The sequence below is a fragment of the Macrosteles quadrilineatus genome, unplaced genomic scaffold (assembly GCF_028750875.1).
Source record: "Macrosteles quadrilineatus isolate MER2022 unplaced genomic scaffold, UCM_ALF_1.0 Scaffold_9__3_contigs__length_116548681, whole genome shotgun sequence".
In the NCBI taxonomy this organism is placed as follows: domain Eukaryota; kingdom Metazoa; phylum Arthropoda; class Insecta; order Hemiptera; family Cicadellidae; genus Macrosteles; species Macrosteles quadrilineatus.
This window is the reverse complement of record NW_026542602.1, coordinates 101411088-101428819: the sequence shown is the minus strand read 5'-3', so window position 1 is coordinate 101428819 and position 17732 is coordinate 101411088. Positions and strand designations below refer to the sequence as shown.

Below are 17732 nucleotides of genomic sequence, written 5' to 3'. Positions count from 1 at the left end.
AAAAGTATTAAAAGTATTAAAATTGAGATGACTGGAAATTTTAAGTTTGCACTAAGAACAGTAATGGTGAGCGGTATACAAATTGAATACTCACACAAAGCATAAACTTGTGATGTGTCTGGTCCAAACCATGTTAGTGACTGGAACAGTAAGAGTGGCTGATAAGAACAAGAACAACAGTGTCTGCCTACCCCTTTTACAGCTGGATACCAGCTGTCTTTAGTTCAATGCCAAAAACCATACAATAATGGCAATCATTATGCTAGGAGCAGCGGGAAACAGACACACTAACACAGGGTTCCAATCAACTTCATTGAGTCATGCCTCATTTTTTAATTTCACTCGTGTCTAAACCAGAAGTTTGAATTTTTTTTTACAAAATAAAAATAACTATATTCCATCTGGGATCTTTAATGAAGATTCTACAGCTATTAACAAAAGATTAACCCTCAGAATGTTATGTGTCGAAATTTCGACTCACAAACACTGTTTACGGCAAATGCTCTATGACTGACAAAATCGGATTGAACAGGATCGAGTTAGGTATCGTTTTATTTGGCAGATTCTAAGCTTTCTCCCGAGGTCTGTCTCTAAGCGCTTTTTTCTCTCGAGCCGATCTTAATTGTAGCAGACAGCTGACGTGCGTATTTGTAAACAGCTTGGTTAACCTCGCACTGATGACTGATGTGTTTTATTATGTTTATCATTGTTTTAGTGTTAAAAATCAAAAGTAGTGATATACGTGGTGCATTATAACAAGATTTAAGTGATTTTGAAGGGCTGGTTGATGATCCTGAAGAAGTAGGTAGTGATATTTATGTAAATTATCAGCCAGATTTAGGGGTGTGCGAAGCAGCAAAAAATTTTTGATTCGAAGCAACGATTCGATTCAAAAGATTTTCGATTCGATTCGATGCAACTCGATTCGAAGCAATACGGTATTTTTCTATTCATAATTGTCAATTGAGTGGATTAACAATAATTAAAATTTATCACATTTGTGTAATACAAATTTTTGTTGATGTGGTATTAGGCCTATTCATACTTACATATGAATTTTAGGTGAAAAAATATTTATTTTCAATCATATGTATTAGAATAACTGCTGGAAATACCAGTGAGCTGCTTTACTTGCCTATTTCATAATTTTTACTTGGAATTGGCTCAACTGCAAGAAAGAAGAAAATATTTTTTTTATCAAGACATTCATTCCCATTTTAATAACTGTTTAAATAACTAAATAGGTACCGGTAGCTAAATTACAACAAATTTGAATGGAACTTAATATAAAAAGACCATTAAGAAATAAATTTACATATCACAAGTTTAGGGCCTGTGGACCGGCTTCAGGACTGCAAGCAAGAAGAAAATAAAAATAATATGTTTCCACCATGCAACATGTATCATTCATTCCCTGCCTCCTAACCTCCTTAGTTTAATAACCTCACACTTACATTATTTGTTACATCATCATAAATAAAGAATTATTATTGGCATCAGTAGGCCTACAGCTTTACATAGGCATTATTTTTATAGGGCCTAAAAATAAAATAGTACAGGCTAGAAGCAACATGTCAAGTGGAGAACTCATTGAAGAAAAGATATTGTGTAAACTAATTTCCTATAAAACTCAAAAACAGTAAATAACATACAAACATTGTTTATGGTATAATTAATAAGGACTAAAAAATGCATATCATGTCATACAGTAGTATAGACCTACCGGTACTGCAAGAGATTAAAATCCTAAAACAACTGATTTTGATAGCTAATGAATGAAAAGAATTAAAAATCCATAAAATGAAGCTAAACAATATCACAACTAATTAGGTACCCGAAAAGTAACTCTTAAATAATATATAGAAGATTAAAATAATATTAAATCAAGAGACAAGAAAGTTAAATGCTATCTTCTAGTGCCCTTGGCAACACAGGTCAATGTTTTTAAACTACCCTCAATGTTTTTGGAACAGCAGGGCCTTTTTCTCTTAAGGAAGGGTAGTAGTATGTCAACAAAAACAATGAATCAGTCTCACCAGCCAGGCCCGGGCAACGATGTGTGAATTCAAGGTCATAGACCCTCCCCCTCCCCTCTTACACCACCCGGTTGCTACCCAGTTGCTTCAATTGCTGACAAAATGCAAGTGATGAAACAAGGAAGTAGAGACAAAGAAATATATTTCTTTATTCAAAAACACAAAACTGTTAGAGATTATTTTCAAAGAAATTAATTCAATGTAATTTGTGAGTTGTAAATATTGTATTGGATCTTAGAAATATATTTTTTTAACCCTATTTAACCAAGATACAGATCTGTTCACTATATCAGATATTTCTTTTGTTTATAATTTATTATGTAAAATACTAAAATATATTTTTAATTAGGTATTGAATGAACAATAAATGATTATACTAGTATGTCTGGATAAATAGTCTTTCTATTCTTTTGACTTTGTTTTCTTTGCACTGTTAGTGTTGCGTCACGGCTTTTGTCTTGTTACTCTTATCAGTAGACGACTAGACCTGGCTCTGGCTAGTGGCAGTGCGGCAATTGCTCTGTTGTGTCTTTATTAAAGGTCGTGAGCCAACTTAATTTTTAATTCTCATTTGAACATTTTAATTCCTCTGTAATAGATATAATAATATAAGAGTGTTTCTTTGGAAATAAATTATTCTTTTTTTTCTTTTGCCCCAACAAAAATTCGGGGACGGGGACCGACAGACACCTAACAAAAATACCAAATGTATCAGTCTATAACATTGATCTTACTAGTTAAGTATTAAGTAACAATTTTTCAGACTTATTTTTAAAATGATTTTGGAGTAACCTACCTTGTTTTGGCTAGGTTCACAGTAGTAAAATATTTCACACACTGCTTACATCAAGACAAAAAACAAAACCTCTAAAAAAAATATAAAACAATTAAAGCTATATTTAATGCAAAGAATGTATTAAATAAGAACGCCTTCGTAAAGGAAACGCAACAGCAACGCGCTCCTGTATTGCGGGTATTGCATTGACTTTCTGCAGGCGTTTTTCGTATATGGATACTGACTCCCTCGTGAATCGAATCGTTTTTTGACCACCACTGAATCGAATCGCGATTCGATGCATCGAATCGAATCGAATCGAAATTTCGATGCATTTTCGATGCATCGCACACCCCTAGCCAGATTCCTAGCTATGGTTAGGCTATGCATTCTTAGCTAAACGCTATGTACCGAAATCTGTTTTTTGCCCATAACTTATTTATTTGCAAATCTACTTCCTTATATTATTATATTTTTGGAATCCTCATAAAATTTAGAACAAAGTGGCTGTTTTCAAATATTTATAGGCCTATAATTTATACAATTTCATTGAGCGCAAACTTATTTTTTTTTCCAAATTTTCCAAAATTTTTTTTTTACATAAAATTTTTTTTTGAAACAAATGTTCCTTATGTTTTATGTATAATATTGAAGCCCATGATTTTCCAAACAAAATGGTATATAGAACAGTATAATTAACATTGTTTTTAAGCTTCTAAGATCCGTTTTAATAAAACCTTGCAAATGCGCAAAAAATAGGCAGACAATAAGGCCAAAACTAGGGACACTCGGAGGGTTAAGCCCCCCTTTGTGTTACAAAAGAAACATACAGAAATATTTTCACTTTCATGTTACTTGGTACTTAAAGCTTTTTTGTAATGGGAAGACCTTTTTTCTTTGTTTTTAATAACTATATTTTAATTTTAAATTAAATTATTTTTAGAGGTATATGGGACTTCACTAGCTTGCCAAGTTCCAATTCTGTCTCACCAATTTGTAGTTCCCATGTACACAAATACATATAACCAGTACACTGAAAATATGTAACGTTGCGTAATAAATCCTTTTTTATGGTGGAAATGTATTTTAAAATCACAAGTTGAGCATTGATGACGAACAAATAAAACTGTCCCGACCAATTTGCAAGATTTATGCACCCAAATATTAATATCCACTTCCTCTATTAGGTGCTGTTCAGGCGTAAATTAAATAGCAACCATTGTTGTTGTATATGTTTTATTTTACGTGAGGAGAAGTTAGTGTTTAAATATTATACAGAAATATAGTTTTAATGTACAATAAATCTATAAAACAAAACAGTCAAACAGATAAAATTAAAACCAATTACAATTTGTACAAGTATAACATTACATTACAATATAAAATAGTGTTGTTCACTTTTTACATGGACGAAGTCAGTTGAGTTAGTCTCTGTTAGACGGTTGTAGTCTTCAGCAAAGCCAGTTTAGCTTTCACCTCTCTAAACGTCGGTCTCTTGTCTGGCAGCAGATCCCAAGCCTGAAAATAATACATCAACAATAAAATCACATGTTTTACCAGCCGATTTCACAGAGGGTATGCCAAAAATTGATCAAACAATGTGAGTTTAAGCAAGAAATATGATAGTCAGTGGGAGTGTCAGTTCAGTTCCTTAAATTATCTGTATTGAGAATGTTTACTGTAAAATTAACGGCAGGCTTTATGGAGGCAAACACAGGTAGATTTAAATTTCCAGAACAATGTGAGTTTAAGCAAGAAATATGATAGTCAGAGCAGTGAGAGTGTCAGTTCAGTTCCTTAAACTATCTGTTAGAGAATAATTACTGTAAAATTAACTTTACAAGCTACAGCTTTACAAGCTTTCAGGGGCTTTAAGAAGAGAAACACAGGTGGATTTCAATTTCCAGAACAAATCATCGACTCCCACGGTCATGGAAACGTCATCATTGTTTTTATTTATTTCTCGCAAACAAAGTTTCAACTTATAACAGAAACTGAAAGAATCTCATTATATATATTCGACCCACCTGTCTCATGATCTCATACACTTCTGGTGGACATCCTTCAGGTGCCTCCATCTTGTAACCCTTCTCAACATGTTTCACAACGTCAGCCAAGGGCTGCAACAATCACATGGCACACTTAGCATACACAGAAAAAGCAAACATAATTACAATGTGTCACAGAAAACAAATAAAAATTATCTACCTCACTTGGGCAGTCTCAAATGTAAGGATGATTCATTTGCTTGAAATTTTAATTCGTAAATAAATGCCTAAATGTTAATCTTATCTTCACAAAATTGTATTTTGTTTTTAAATATGAAGACTAATAAGAAGCCTACTGGATTACCCAGCATTTCCAAACAAAGCAGAGCAATATGGGTCAAGCAATTCAAGCAGTTAAAAACAACTATCACATTATTATACTGTTTGTCTTGTTCAATAATAATCTTTGACATTTATTTAAGGTTATCTACAAAGCCGCTGATAGTCAGTTTTTTTTTTATTTCTATTTTATTTACATTAGAAGGAGTTATTAGTTTACTTTTCTTACTAATATTTAAAAAAAAAACTTACTATTCTTGGATAAGGCACACGACCGAAGGAATATATCTCCCACAGTAGGATTCCAAAACTCCACATATCTGACTTATTTGAGAATTTCTGAAACAAAATCAAAACATTTTTATTAAGTTTAAAAGACAATTTTCAAGAATAGCTAGTAAAAATAAAATAGGCCTAATGAAATGAAATAAAATACTTTTTTAAACAAAATAAACTATCCTATTTGGGGTTTGAATTAGTGATGTGTCGATACCAAAATTTATCGATTCTCGATACCGATGCCTGAAAAATCTATTCTCAATTCTAAATAACGATAACATTTTTTTTTTGTTTTACAAAATTTCCCAATTTAGTTATAGGCCCTACTACACCGACCCCTGTCTTTATGTCCTTCCTTAAAGTATTTTTTAAGTACGGCAATGGAGTGATTTTCAAGTAAAGAAAAAAAATTTTTTTTTCAAATGAAATACCTTATCAAACCTATCAACCTTATCAAATTTAAATGAAAATCTAACAACAAAACCAAAAAGAAAATTTTATAACAATTGGAAGTGTGCCAGCCTGATATTTTCAGTGAAGCCAAACTCAAGTATTATATATCAAGTATAATATTGTGATCATCAGCCGCGATCATGGAGACATATCATCGTCGTCTTCTGGGATCAATGCAAAATCCTGAATATCTTCCTCAGGTACTGAATCATCACTGTCTTTGGCGGTTGCAGCAAAATCATGAACATCTCCTGCAGTCGTGTATCATCATCGACTCCTGTAGTCGTGTGGACATCATCATCGTCTTCCGCAATCGAGGCTAAATTCTGATAATCTACCGCGCCCATGTGGACATCAACATCACCTCTCGTGGTAACGGAAACGTCCTCGTTGTTTTGCGTGATCGCATCAAAAAAATTAAAAACATCTCCCGCAGTCATTCAGACTTATAGTTTTCTACTATTGTAGCAAAATCCTGAATACCCCTTGCGGTGTCGGAAACTTTATTTTCATCTTCCACGATCATGGCGAAATCATGAACATCTCCCGCGGCTGTGTAAACATCATCATCGCCTCCCACGGTCATGGAAACGTCATCGTTGTTTTTCTCGATCGTGACAAAATCATAAACATCTCCCATGGTAGTGACAAATTCATATTTTTCGGCCAAGTAGTTATTATAATCGTCTTTCCTGATCGTGGCAAAATCATGAACATCTCCTGTGGCCGTGTGGACATCATCATGGACTCCCGCGGTCACAGTCACGTCAGAATCACGAACATCTCCCTCGGCAGTGTAGACATCATCATTGACTTAACCGTAACCTCAGATGTTCATGATTAATCCATGACTGCAGACTAAAATCAGGTTTCTGCAGTGAAATTTCAGGATCCCAACGTTGTCTCCCATTTTTCCCAGGACAAAAATTCAGTATTCACCTTTATAATTTTCGGTCTGCGGCCACTCTGAATGTGTATAATGGTATTTTATTTTATATTATTTTCTGTGTTTTATAACCTTATTGCTTAAGTGTAACCTTGTCATGCCTAGTTTAGGTCCGATAATCGAGACTCTACTCTCACTCGAGACAATAACTACACTCACCCCCTGTTTGAGGGCCTCTGGTGCCGTCCACTTGATGGGCAGCTTGCCACAGTCCAGGTTGTAGTTCTCCTCTCTCGCCAGTCCAAAGTCTGCCACCTTGGCCACCCCGGACTCTGAGATGAGGACGTTACGAGCCGCAAGGTCTCTGTGAACCACCTTCCTCAACTCCAGGTACTCCATCCCACTACATGTATCTCTGTGGATGGTTACAACTCAGATTGGTATCTCACAAAGAATATCATATTTATCAATTAATCTTGGAAAATATTAGGATGGAATTGTTAGAAAAATTTTGTTAGTTCACTGAAGATATTCTTGAAAAATTAATTTGCAATAAGCTGAAGGTTATAAAGCTTGTGGCTTCATTTATTATTTATTTGAATCTCTAAACAGCATTCATTAACACCAGTTTCAGTCAAGTTGTTCACTTCAAACCACACCCACCAAACCTTGTTTTAAGAAAAATATAGTAAATAGGTTATCTGAAATGGCCTCCACCAAGATTTTGGTGGGTCAGGGTTGTACTCCTTTTCCATCCCAAATGGGGATATAAATTAAAATCAACAGGAAGACAGTTTCTTGGTTGAGTCCAAATTAAATTTCTCTGAACCCCATCTGAAGATACAATTACAAGTGACTCTAAACTCATTCATAACTACAGTAGGACTCACACAGCAAAGCAGATCTGGTCTCTCTTGGTAACGTGGTGGCGGCCCCGTGATCTGAGGTAGTCCACGAGGCTGCCCTTGCTCATATACTCTGTGACCAGAGAGATGTGCTTGTCTTTGAACACCAGCCCCAGCAGTTGTACCAGGTTCTCGTGTCTCAGTGACCTGTGTAAAAACATGGGTGGTTACAAACAGCTGCAAACCTGGGGCAATATGATTTATTACTATGATTTTGTGTCCCTCTTTAGTATTAATGGGATTGTAAAGCTATTTTTTTTTTTTTTATTCTTTAATATTTAAAAATAATTTGAGGTTGATGCTGTTAACTATTGAGTGAAGCAAGTTGTTTGGGCTACTGATTAATGAAAACTAGATAAATTTACGTTGTCACTGAGAGCATTTGAGATAAAGGTTTCAGCTTCTAAGAGATATTTTCAGGACTATTCTACATCTCTCTCCCCAAACAATCTTCTCTTAGTTTAAAATGCTGCCAGTGGCAGTGAAATAGTCAAGTTTTTTGGTGCAGTCTAGTTTATTATGTTGCTTAATTTTTTTTTAAGAGGTTGGCGGCCTCTTTTAACCTTGCATTTGCCCGTCCACATAGTCATAGTCATAGTCATAGTCATATAATCTTTATTCAGCAGTACAACATGTTGCACCAGAATGGCGTTATACAATTAAATTATATTGTTAGAACTAACCATAACTTATATAAAAAGGCTAAACAAAAATACAAATCTTATAACTTACAATTTACAACACCAACCAAAAAAAATTCATCTAGGGAATAAATGGGCTTGGATAACATAAAAGTTTTTAGCTGTTTTTTAAATTTATTTTTGTCTGTTATTTGTAAAATATTATCTGGTAGATGGTTATAAAATTTAATCCCAGCATATGACGGTTTATTTTCAAAGAATTTTAAGTTGTGATTTGAAAAACTGATTTTGTGTCTGTGCCTTGTCCCATAGCTGTGGCATGAACCCAAGGTCTCAAATTTTGGTAAATTATTCTTTACAAACAAGATCAAATCAAAGATATATTGGGCAAAAACAGTAAGAATACCAAGTTTTGAAAATTGTTCTTTAACTGAGGTTCTCCAATCTTGAATGTTTAACATGATACGAAGTGCTTCTTTTTGATATAATAATATTTGTTCCAAATTTTCATGAGAGGTTGCACCATATAAAATTATGCCAAAGGAGATGTGGGAGTGAATAAAAGCAAAGTAAATTATTTTTAATGTTTCCAAAGGACATAATTTAGACATTTTTCTCAGAGCAAAAATCCCTGATGAAATTTTACGGCCAAGATGTTCAATATGAAGGTTCCAATTCAAATTTTTGTCAAGTACAAGTCCTAGGAATTTAAAATTTTGCAGTTCTTCTAGACATTTTCCTTCCATCAAAATTCTGTGTTGAGCTGGTTTATTACTTTGATATGTTGAGAAAGATATGCACTTTGTCTTGTTTATATTTACTAAAAGGTTTAAATTGTTTAAGAAAGTATTTACGTGTGGAAATTGGTTATTTGCTATTGACTCTACTTTTTGATGGGTATTACCAGATACAAGTAAGCTAATGTCATCAGCATATAAACAGACTTTTGCATCATCTAATACATCTGGTAAACCCTTTGTATAACATATGAACAACAGTGGTCCCAGGATTGATCCTTGTGGCACTCCATATTTTAAAATTTCCAATGATGAAGTAAAATTTACCTTATTGTTGTTTGTGACATTAGTTATTTCTACATATTGTTGTCTGTTATTTAAGTATGATTTAAACCAATCTAAAGCTCTTCCCTTGATACCCAAACAAAACAGGATATTTACCAGCTTGGAGTGTGACACACTATCAAAAGCCTTGCTGAGGTCCATGAAGACCCCAGTAACATTATTTCTCTTATCCACCGAATCTATTACTGATTCAATGAACTGAACACTAGCACTAATCACAGACTTGCCGGATTGAAATCCATGTTGTTCTTTATCTATCAAGTTGTTGGTTTCCAGAAATTCTGTTAGTTTTATACACATAGCTTTTTCATATATCTTAGAAAAGGATGGTAGTAAAGATATAGGTCTATAGTTTGAAGGTATAGCGGGGTCTCCCTTTTTAAAGACTGGTTTAATCTTAGAAATCTTTAATTTGTCAGGAAAAATACCTGTAATAAAAGAAGAGTTTACAAGATGACATAACGGATATTTTAGATAGTCAATTGCTGTTTTAATAATAGGCATGGGGATCTCATCATAACCACAAGAAAATTTATTTTTAAAAGACAAAACTATTGATTTGATTTCTTCTAATGATAGTGGTTGAGGAAGAAAACTTTTATTTGAGTGGCTCAAAAGGGGTGTTTGGATACTTTTAGCTTTGTTGGGTATGTTTGGGATAACTTCTGTTTCAACCATGTTGGCATAGTACTGGTTTAGGAGTGCACTTACCAACCTGGGATCACTGACGTCTCTGTTTCTATGCTTTAAAGTAATGTTTTGTTGGCGGATTGAACTGCTGCCTACCTCTTTATTTATAATATTCCATGTTGTCTTGCATACATTGTCTGCATTTTGTATCTTATTACTGAAAAAGTTAGTTTTAGCTCCAAGAATTTGGGATTTTAATTCAGTTTTTTTGTTTTTCAAGGCCAATTTAACATTTTTGTCCCTGGTAAGCCGATTTAAATTACTTAGTCTGTCGATTTCCTGTTTACTCTGTACAATGTGTTGGTTCATCCAGCCTGTTTTTTTGGAAGTCTGTCTGCATTTTACCATAGGAAAACACAAGTTAAAATAATACATGAAAACATTGATGAACACATCATACTTATCATTTACAGGAGCGTTATAGACATCATGCCAATTTTCATGAGAAATTAAATGCATAAACTGTGCGTTTTTGTCTTCTGTGAATTTTCTACGAGTGGTGGTGATGGATTTGTTTTTTGATTTGTTTGAGTTGCCAAAATGTATTTCAAAAAGCTGACCATCATGGTCAGATATCTCAGTAATTAGTCCTGTGACGACAATTTCATTTTTATTAATATTTGTTATAATCTGATCAATTGAACTTTCTTTAGTGTCACACACTCTCGTAGGGAAATTCACAGAACAGTACATTGAATGTGATTCAACAATATTTTTTAGTCTATTACTCGTACTATTGCTTTCTAAAACATCGATATTTATATCCCCAGCAACAACAACATGGGCATACATTTTGTTCAGAATTTCAAGTAAAGTATTTAACTTGTCCAGGAAAGTATTTGTGAAACATTGTCGCGGAGTCCTATAGACACCGGCAAGAACTAAAGTTAATTTTTGTGTTTTAATTTAAACAAGCGCACATTCAAATTCTTTATCCATTATTAAGTTATTAACAGCAGGTATACGTATTTCTTTAATTTGTAATTCAGGTTTGGCTAAAATTAAAACTCCACCGCCTGAGGTTGAATGGCGAGAATAGAAAGAGCAAACATGAAAATTTTTTATATTTAATCTATCAATTTCAAAATCTTTCATTTTGTGCTCTGTAAGAACTAATACATCAGTTTTTATCTGCTCTAATAGAATTTCTAAAACATCAATCCGTGATTCTAGATGTTGGACGTTTTGGTGAAAAATACTGAGATAGGAGGTTTTACAAAAAGGTGTTTTTATGTTGGGATTTTGAATCATTGTTGAATCACATTTTACATTATTTTTTATCCTAAAAAACTAGGTTGATCATCACCGGTCACACTGACACTCACATTCACATTATTGCCCATAGCACTTGTAACTTGACTAACACCGTTGTTGATGATTGGTTGCCGCTGTCGGGATGTCATCGTAGGAGGCAGGGAGTTGTCAGCGAGATAAGGTGTAGAGCTCTGAAGAGACGTGGATGCCAGTGTGGGCAGTGATGGTGGCAGTTTTGCGGTTGGTGAGGTAGGGTCAGTCACAGAGGGTGGTGCAGCTTGACAAGTGTAGCGAGGCTCAGCTGATGGTGTATCTGCCTGGATGACACAGGGTGTGCTGGTCGTCAGCTCAGGGATATCAGGTTTACTGGGTGTTGAGCTCAGGCCAGCTAGATGGAGCTCCTCCGCTATGCTGGTCCTCAAGATGTTAACAAGCTCCTCGTGGTTAAGTCCACTTCTTAGATTCCTTATGGCTTTTTCATCATGCACAATAATGTTAATTCCAGCGCCAGTCTTTAGACATAGACTAAGCGCCGGTGCGTGGATCGTTAACAGCAAAGCAAGGAGTGAGCTCGTACAGTAGAAAGGTGAACTGTACTGATAAATTTTAGTGGCAGGTACCAGGATCCGAACCCATGACATCGCTGCCTTGGGCCCGAAGTCCGTGATGCTACCGACTGAGCCACCGACTCACCAAAGTGCACCTATATTGTAAAAATGGGATATTTCTCTTAGGGCAAGCTCAATCTTTGCATTAGTGTTATTTCTACGCTAATACGACCTAACCATATTTATTTTCCTCAATTTAAGGAAAAGTACAACTTACGTCATCAGCGAGGCTTCTGTAAGGAACTTCTGTGCGGCTTCACTTGAATCTTTGAGCATCTTGACAGCGACTTTCTCCCCTCTGAGGATACCGAGCATCACATCGCCAAACTCTCCCTTCCCTATTGACTCTTTCAGCTGCGGAGCATAAGAACTGGTTAAGTTGTGTACAAGATGATACTTCAATAACGAACCTATAATAACGAACCTATATTACTGAAACATTATCAAAATAGTTTTCAATATTATCGAAGAAAATCTTTTTGAGAGTAATCCAATGTGTAGTTATACTCAGCTGTTTAAATGTTGTCACATTTAGTCAACAGGCTCCAGCTCGACCAGATGAGTTCTAATTCCAGATACGCAATGAATGAAAACAAAGTGATTTAAAATTAATTAAGAAGAAAGTTTGTTACGTCATTCATTAAACCATTTTCAAATGTTGAGAAATTCAAAGCTCAATCCAGTTTTTCATGGTTGACAAAATTCACAGCTCATTCAAGGTTTTAATGTTATTAAGATAGAGACTGTAATCTCATTAGCCTACTAAAATCCTACATAATAGAGGCAGAAAAACACCTAAACTAAACTTAATGAAAAGTAAGAAAAGTTATTGATCACTTTTAACTGCTTACATTACAATAATCTGTTCATTAAACATATACTACTTACTTCTAGTTCATATTCCTGAATCACCCATCCAGCTTCTATGAACTTTTTTGTGTCTACACAAAACTCTTGTTTACCTTTTTTAGGTAAACTTTTTGTGAGCTGCGTACAAAGACCATCTGCGTCTTGCTCGTAATGCTGGAATCAAAATGTCAAGTCTTATTACAAACATAATTTAATAAATTTTATTAAAATAAAATTCAATAGGGTACATTGAAACTTACTCTGAATTCCAATATCCCCACATGGTTGAATGTACTATCATTGAGTTTGATTCATTGAGTTCTCAAATCAAATAACAGTGGTACAGTAATGACAATACAGGCACTAGCCAGAAGCTACACTTTCCAATCATGGCAAATCAAATTATTTGTCAATACATTTGATTTGATTGAACGAGAAACACAGTTAGCTGAAATTGCTGCGGATTTTCAACTGTGGAATTTCATCATTGTACAGATAAAAATTCAGTTGGATTCATTGTGTCTAGCCAAACTATTAACATTGTGACATTATATTTTATTTTCAGTGCAGTCTTTAAACTGAGTTAACCTAGGTTTTTTAAATTTATAAGACTACTACAGAGCTAACAATTATCCTAAAGTTTTCAGTTTTATTAACAATCACCTCCACTAATTGTGACAAGTTTTCAAAAAACTCCTCATCGTCTATGGTTAACTGGTTGTCTTTGTACTTTACTCTGTAGTGTTCCACCTGAAATCAAGTAAACAGATTGTATAAAAAAATTGTGATAAAATATACTTTCATTAACTAAAACTGTTGCCGGCCAGTCAACATTTTAACACTGACTTTTTGATGTAACAAATCAAACAACTTCTTGATCAGCATTGGAGGTGTTATAATAATGGTAAGTAAATAAAAAAATACACCTAATAGCACTTACATACATTTACACTCATGCTAATCTGTAAATTTATAACAACAGTAAACTCTGGTAGTATTAAATATACCAATCTGCAAAGTTTCCTCAACTTTAATTACTTCCTCGATGGAAACTAAAAACAAAAAAATTAATGCCAGCATAGTCATGCAAATGTGTACTCTCAACTGCAAACTCCCTTAGCCTCCTATGCATATTTTTCACGTCTATATACTTTTTGCCAAACACAGTTGTCTATTGCCAACAGATTTCAATAGGATATTGACCTACTTCCCACATAAACCATAAACTTGATCACAGACTATGAGTGTTAAGTGGTGATTGAAGTAAAGAACTCAGTGCTGGTGTCAGAATTGAACAAGCTCTCAACGGTGCAATGGGAGCAGCTTTTGCATTAGAGACCTTAATTTACCGACAACCATCGTAAAGGATTAGGAGAATAAAAGGAGCACAAGTAGACTCTGTATTGACAAGATAATACAGTATTGACTTTTGTTGTCTTTAGAGATACTTCCTTCAATACAAACTCACCAGCAAGTACACCAGCAAACAGGACATGCCTATTCAACATCTCTGGCTGCTTAATAGGCTGTTAACACTTGACACAAAATTAAGAGGAACTACCTTGCAATAACCAACAGGTTATTAGTATCACTCACCTTGCCCTGGAAGCAGACACATAATGTGTAGTCTCCAGGAAAGTTGGTGGATTCCCTGACCAGGAACAGGCCGTCCTGCTTGGGGCTCAACAGCTGCTCTGCTCTGTCCCTTGAGATCTTCCCGTGGAACCATCTGTGATCATACACCAAAATTAGAACACAAACCTACAAGTAGACTATAGTTGTGAACGTTGGTGATGGGACAGCTCAAAATGACATAATTCAACTAAGTAAAATGTCAGCAATTTTGATTGGTGGTTTTGGGTATGATGTGCTAAAACTGAGCAAATCCTGAACTTGTTACAGACTTTCAGAAACTTTGATTAAGAGCGCAAGCCACAGATTCTCAGAAATAGGCGAGCCAACTCTTTTTGTACAACTGATATAATTTTTACAGCAGCAATAATTTATAGCCCTTTGACAAATGGCACCTAGATCCTGAATCCATCTTGCTTAGAATAGAACCAGCGATCTTAAGATTTAAAGGCAATCATTCTAAACCATTTGGTTATAGATTTGTTATCAGAAAAGTAGCATTATTTGTAACACTAGAGCTGCCTAGTATACTCACGGCATTGCACTGAGCTTGACCTCCTGCTTGTTGTCCCGCTGGGCCGGTGTAGGCGCAGGGGTAGGTGTAGGTGAGGGGGAGGGAGGAGACAGTTTGTCTGTATCCATCAGATCTGAGGGGAGGGTCCAGCCCGGGCACTCGTAGTAGCCCACTGGCTGGAACCCCTGTAACATTACCAACACCACGACATCAGTAACTAGACAATGAAGAATGGATGTTTCTACATAGGGTGTTGTATCTGCAAAGCATCGCTGTATACAAATATACAAATCCCTTTGGACTCCTGTTATGACAAGAAAAGCTTCCTTACCTCCAACTATAGTGCAGAAAGTTTCGTAAACGTAATTTTGCACTTGCAATGAACTAGTCAGCATTTAGTTAATGAAAATTTGGACCACAGACCTAATAATAAGGAAGCCCATTTTGTCAACAGTGCACCATTTAATGTATTCTCAAACATTAACAGTAACAGTACACACATTAACAGTAAACATTAACAGTTGGTTAAACTGAGTAACCAATGGAGAGATATAATGTCTTAACATATCCAGGCCAACTTAGTTGACTCATCTGTTTTTATTTCAACAGTGTAATACGACCTGTGATTAGTTCATGTCTGGTGACACTGGTCGCTAGAGTCCACAAAATTTTGTTTCTATTATTTTAGGGTTAATTTTATTATTTGTGCTTATTGTTTTTGTTGTATAACTAGGACGAGTTATTGTTTATGATCGGATTGTTTTATTTGGTTGAAAGAGGTTTAAATGACTGAAACCACAAGAAACAAATTGTAAACAAATACGACCTCTACAGTGCATCGGACAGAACTAACAGTAAAATTGGCTTCAGCTGTTGAATAAGGATGAGAAATCTACTAAGGGAGTATGTTTTATCTATGGTATAAGGCACATGTCTGACAATTACACAAAACTAACAGTTGTATACCTTGATATTTCAACTAAAATATTTGTCAATTGGAGCCTGGTTGTTAACTCTTCTCCACAATATTTGAAATTATAAAAAACATTTAAAGCCTCTACCACATAAAACTTAAATAATACATTCACTTGAATTAAATTTAAATGTTAAATTGTTTACCGAGTCTAGGCCAAGCTACTGCAAGCATGCAGTTGACATTGAAAAATCAATTAATTTTAATACCTTAACTTATCTGTTAAGTCTTTCTATACATCTGTACATTACAATTGTTTGTCTTCTTAGATCAATCAATTAACACAAGCAAACCTAAAGTTTTAAGTAAACTTTCCTTATTGCTATCTGCAAAAAGTTAACACTCATAGACGAGGATATGTAATATTCTACAACTACGGACTGTGACATGAAGGTTTCTGTGGCTTTTTCACGTGTCAAGTTACAACCATGCTAATTACCTGTGTGAACGCAGTTCCTTGTAAGGTCTGACTCATAACTGGAGAGGCATTTTGCAGACGACACCTCCACCTGAAAAAAACAAATGTTTAACTTTCAAGTTGAGGTTTGAATTCACAAGTAGTTTAACACAAGTGGTCAAAGAATATTTTCAACATTCATTAAATTAATTTAATTATACTGTAAAGACAAACAATGACTATAGAATCAAAACCTACAGTGCAAGAATTCATCAGCAAAGTATGCTACAAACAAACAGAATTTATGTTATCAAGTTATTATCTCAATTAACAGAGCAGGGATTTCAGGAACATGTTTAGTTTAAATCCTACTTCTGCCTTTACCTTTTTTAAAACAATTTTTTATTTCTCAAAATGACTCAAACCCCTGCTTTGTTTGATATAATAAATGTGTGGGTATGTGGATGAAGAGTTGCCAAGTTAAAAATAACAAACATAGCCTAAATTATGGTAAACCTGATCAGCACTCATCAAATAGAATTCAACAGTTTGTGTGTCGGAGCCTCAAATCAAAATGACAGAAAAACTTCTCTCAAAATATAGTCTAGTAAAACCCCAGTACAGATTCAATTTTTAAGTAGTATTGTATACAAACTTGCTACCCTACCGGTATTGTACTCAGCAAAATTCATGATGTAATAAGAGTATAATAAGATAAAAGTTTCCTAAAGGTTTCTTACAAATCATTTTACATAGGTAGTTTCAAGTAAATGAATCGCAAACTACATATAACCTAACACCAATCAGGAAGGGACCCTTCTTTGTTTGAAGACAATCAACGGATCAGGAGTCATTTATTTGCAAAGGTTCACTTGCTTATCAAGTTATGATGATGCAAAATTATGTCACTTCATTATCATCGTTTATTTTTAAAGATTTACTAAAGGAAGAGCATTCATTTGCTAGACTAAATCAAATAAATGTTTAATAATCGAAGTTGTGATTCTGGTAAAAATGTGATAAAAAAAATATTTATTAGAAAATGTGTCTAATTTATTTCTGTACCCTATTGTCAGTTCTATTATCATTTTAAAAATCATTTATATAGTTTAAGTAATTAATTTTCCAATAACGTATATTTAATTAGTTTATATCTGTGTGGATAAATAACTTCACAGTCAAGATTATAATACTTAAACATGTTTAAAAAACGTCCATATACAATAATCAGCTTTCTATGGTATTAAGCATTGTATATTGTTTGGAAAAATGGAAAAAAAGAATGAGACAAGTAGAGCATCTGACATTCCGACATTCCACGACTAGAATAGAAGCTGACATGTTTGGGGCCCGATGTAGTGTAGTGTGGCATTGAAATTTAAATACAATGACCAAAAGTCCTTGACAGCAGCTATATGTCAACCTGACAGA

General features: G+C 34.5%; 1 protein-coding gene across 2 annotated transcripts in view; it reads right to left on the bottom strand.

Annotated features, from left to right (window-relative positions):
- Positions 1–4030: 4030 nt before the first annotated feature.
- The window catches only part of LOC129004166 (tyrosine-protein kinase CSK-like), a 45318-nt gene continuing 31616 nt past the window's right edge, over positions 4031–17732 (bottom strand). For both annotated transcript variants that reach the window (XM_054432616.1, XM_054432618.1), the window contains 11 exons: positions 16344–16413; positions 14953–15116; positions 14382–14514; positions 13449–13535; positions 12825–12959; positions 12154–12290; positions 7647–7808; positions 6976–7171; positions 5391–5477; positions 4839–4931; positions 4031–4329 (listed from right to left, as the gene is read on the bottom strand). In XM_054432616.1, coding sequence (XP_054288591.1) covers positions 4246–4329; positions 4839–4931; positions 5391–5477; positions 6976–7171; positions 7647–7808; positions 12154–12290; positions 12825–12959; positions 13449–13535; positions 14382–14514; positions 14953–15116; positions 16344–16413 — 1348 coding nt within the window. In that variant the 3' untranslated portion in view covers positions 4031–4245. The remainder of the gene's footprint in view (positions 4330–4838; positions 4932–5390; positions 5478–6975; positions 7172–7646; positions 7809–12153; positions 12291–12824; positions 12960–13448; positions 13536–14381; positions 14515–14952; positions 15117–16343; positions 16414–17732) is intronic.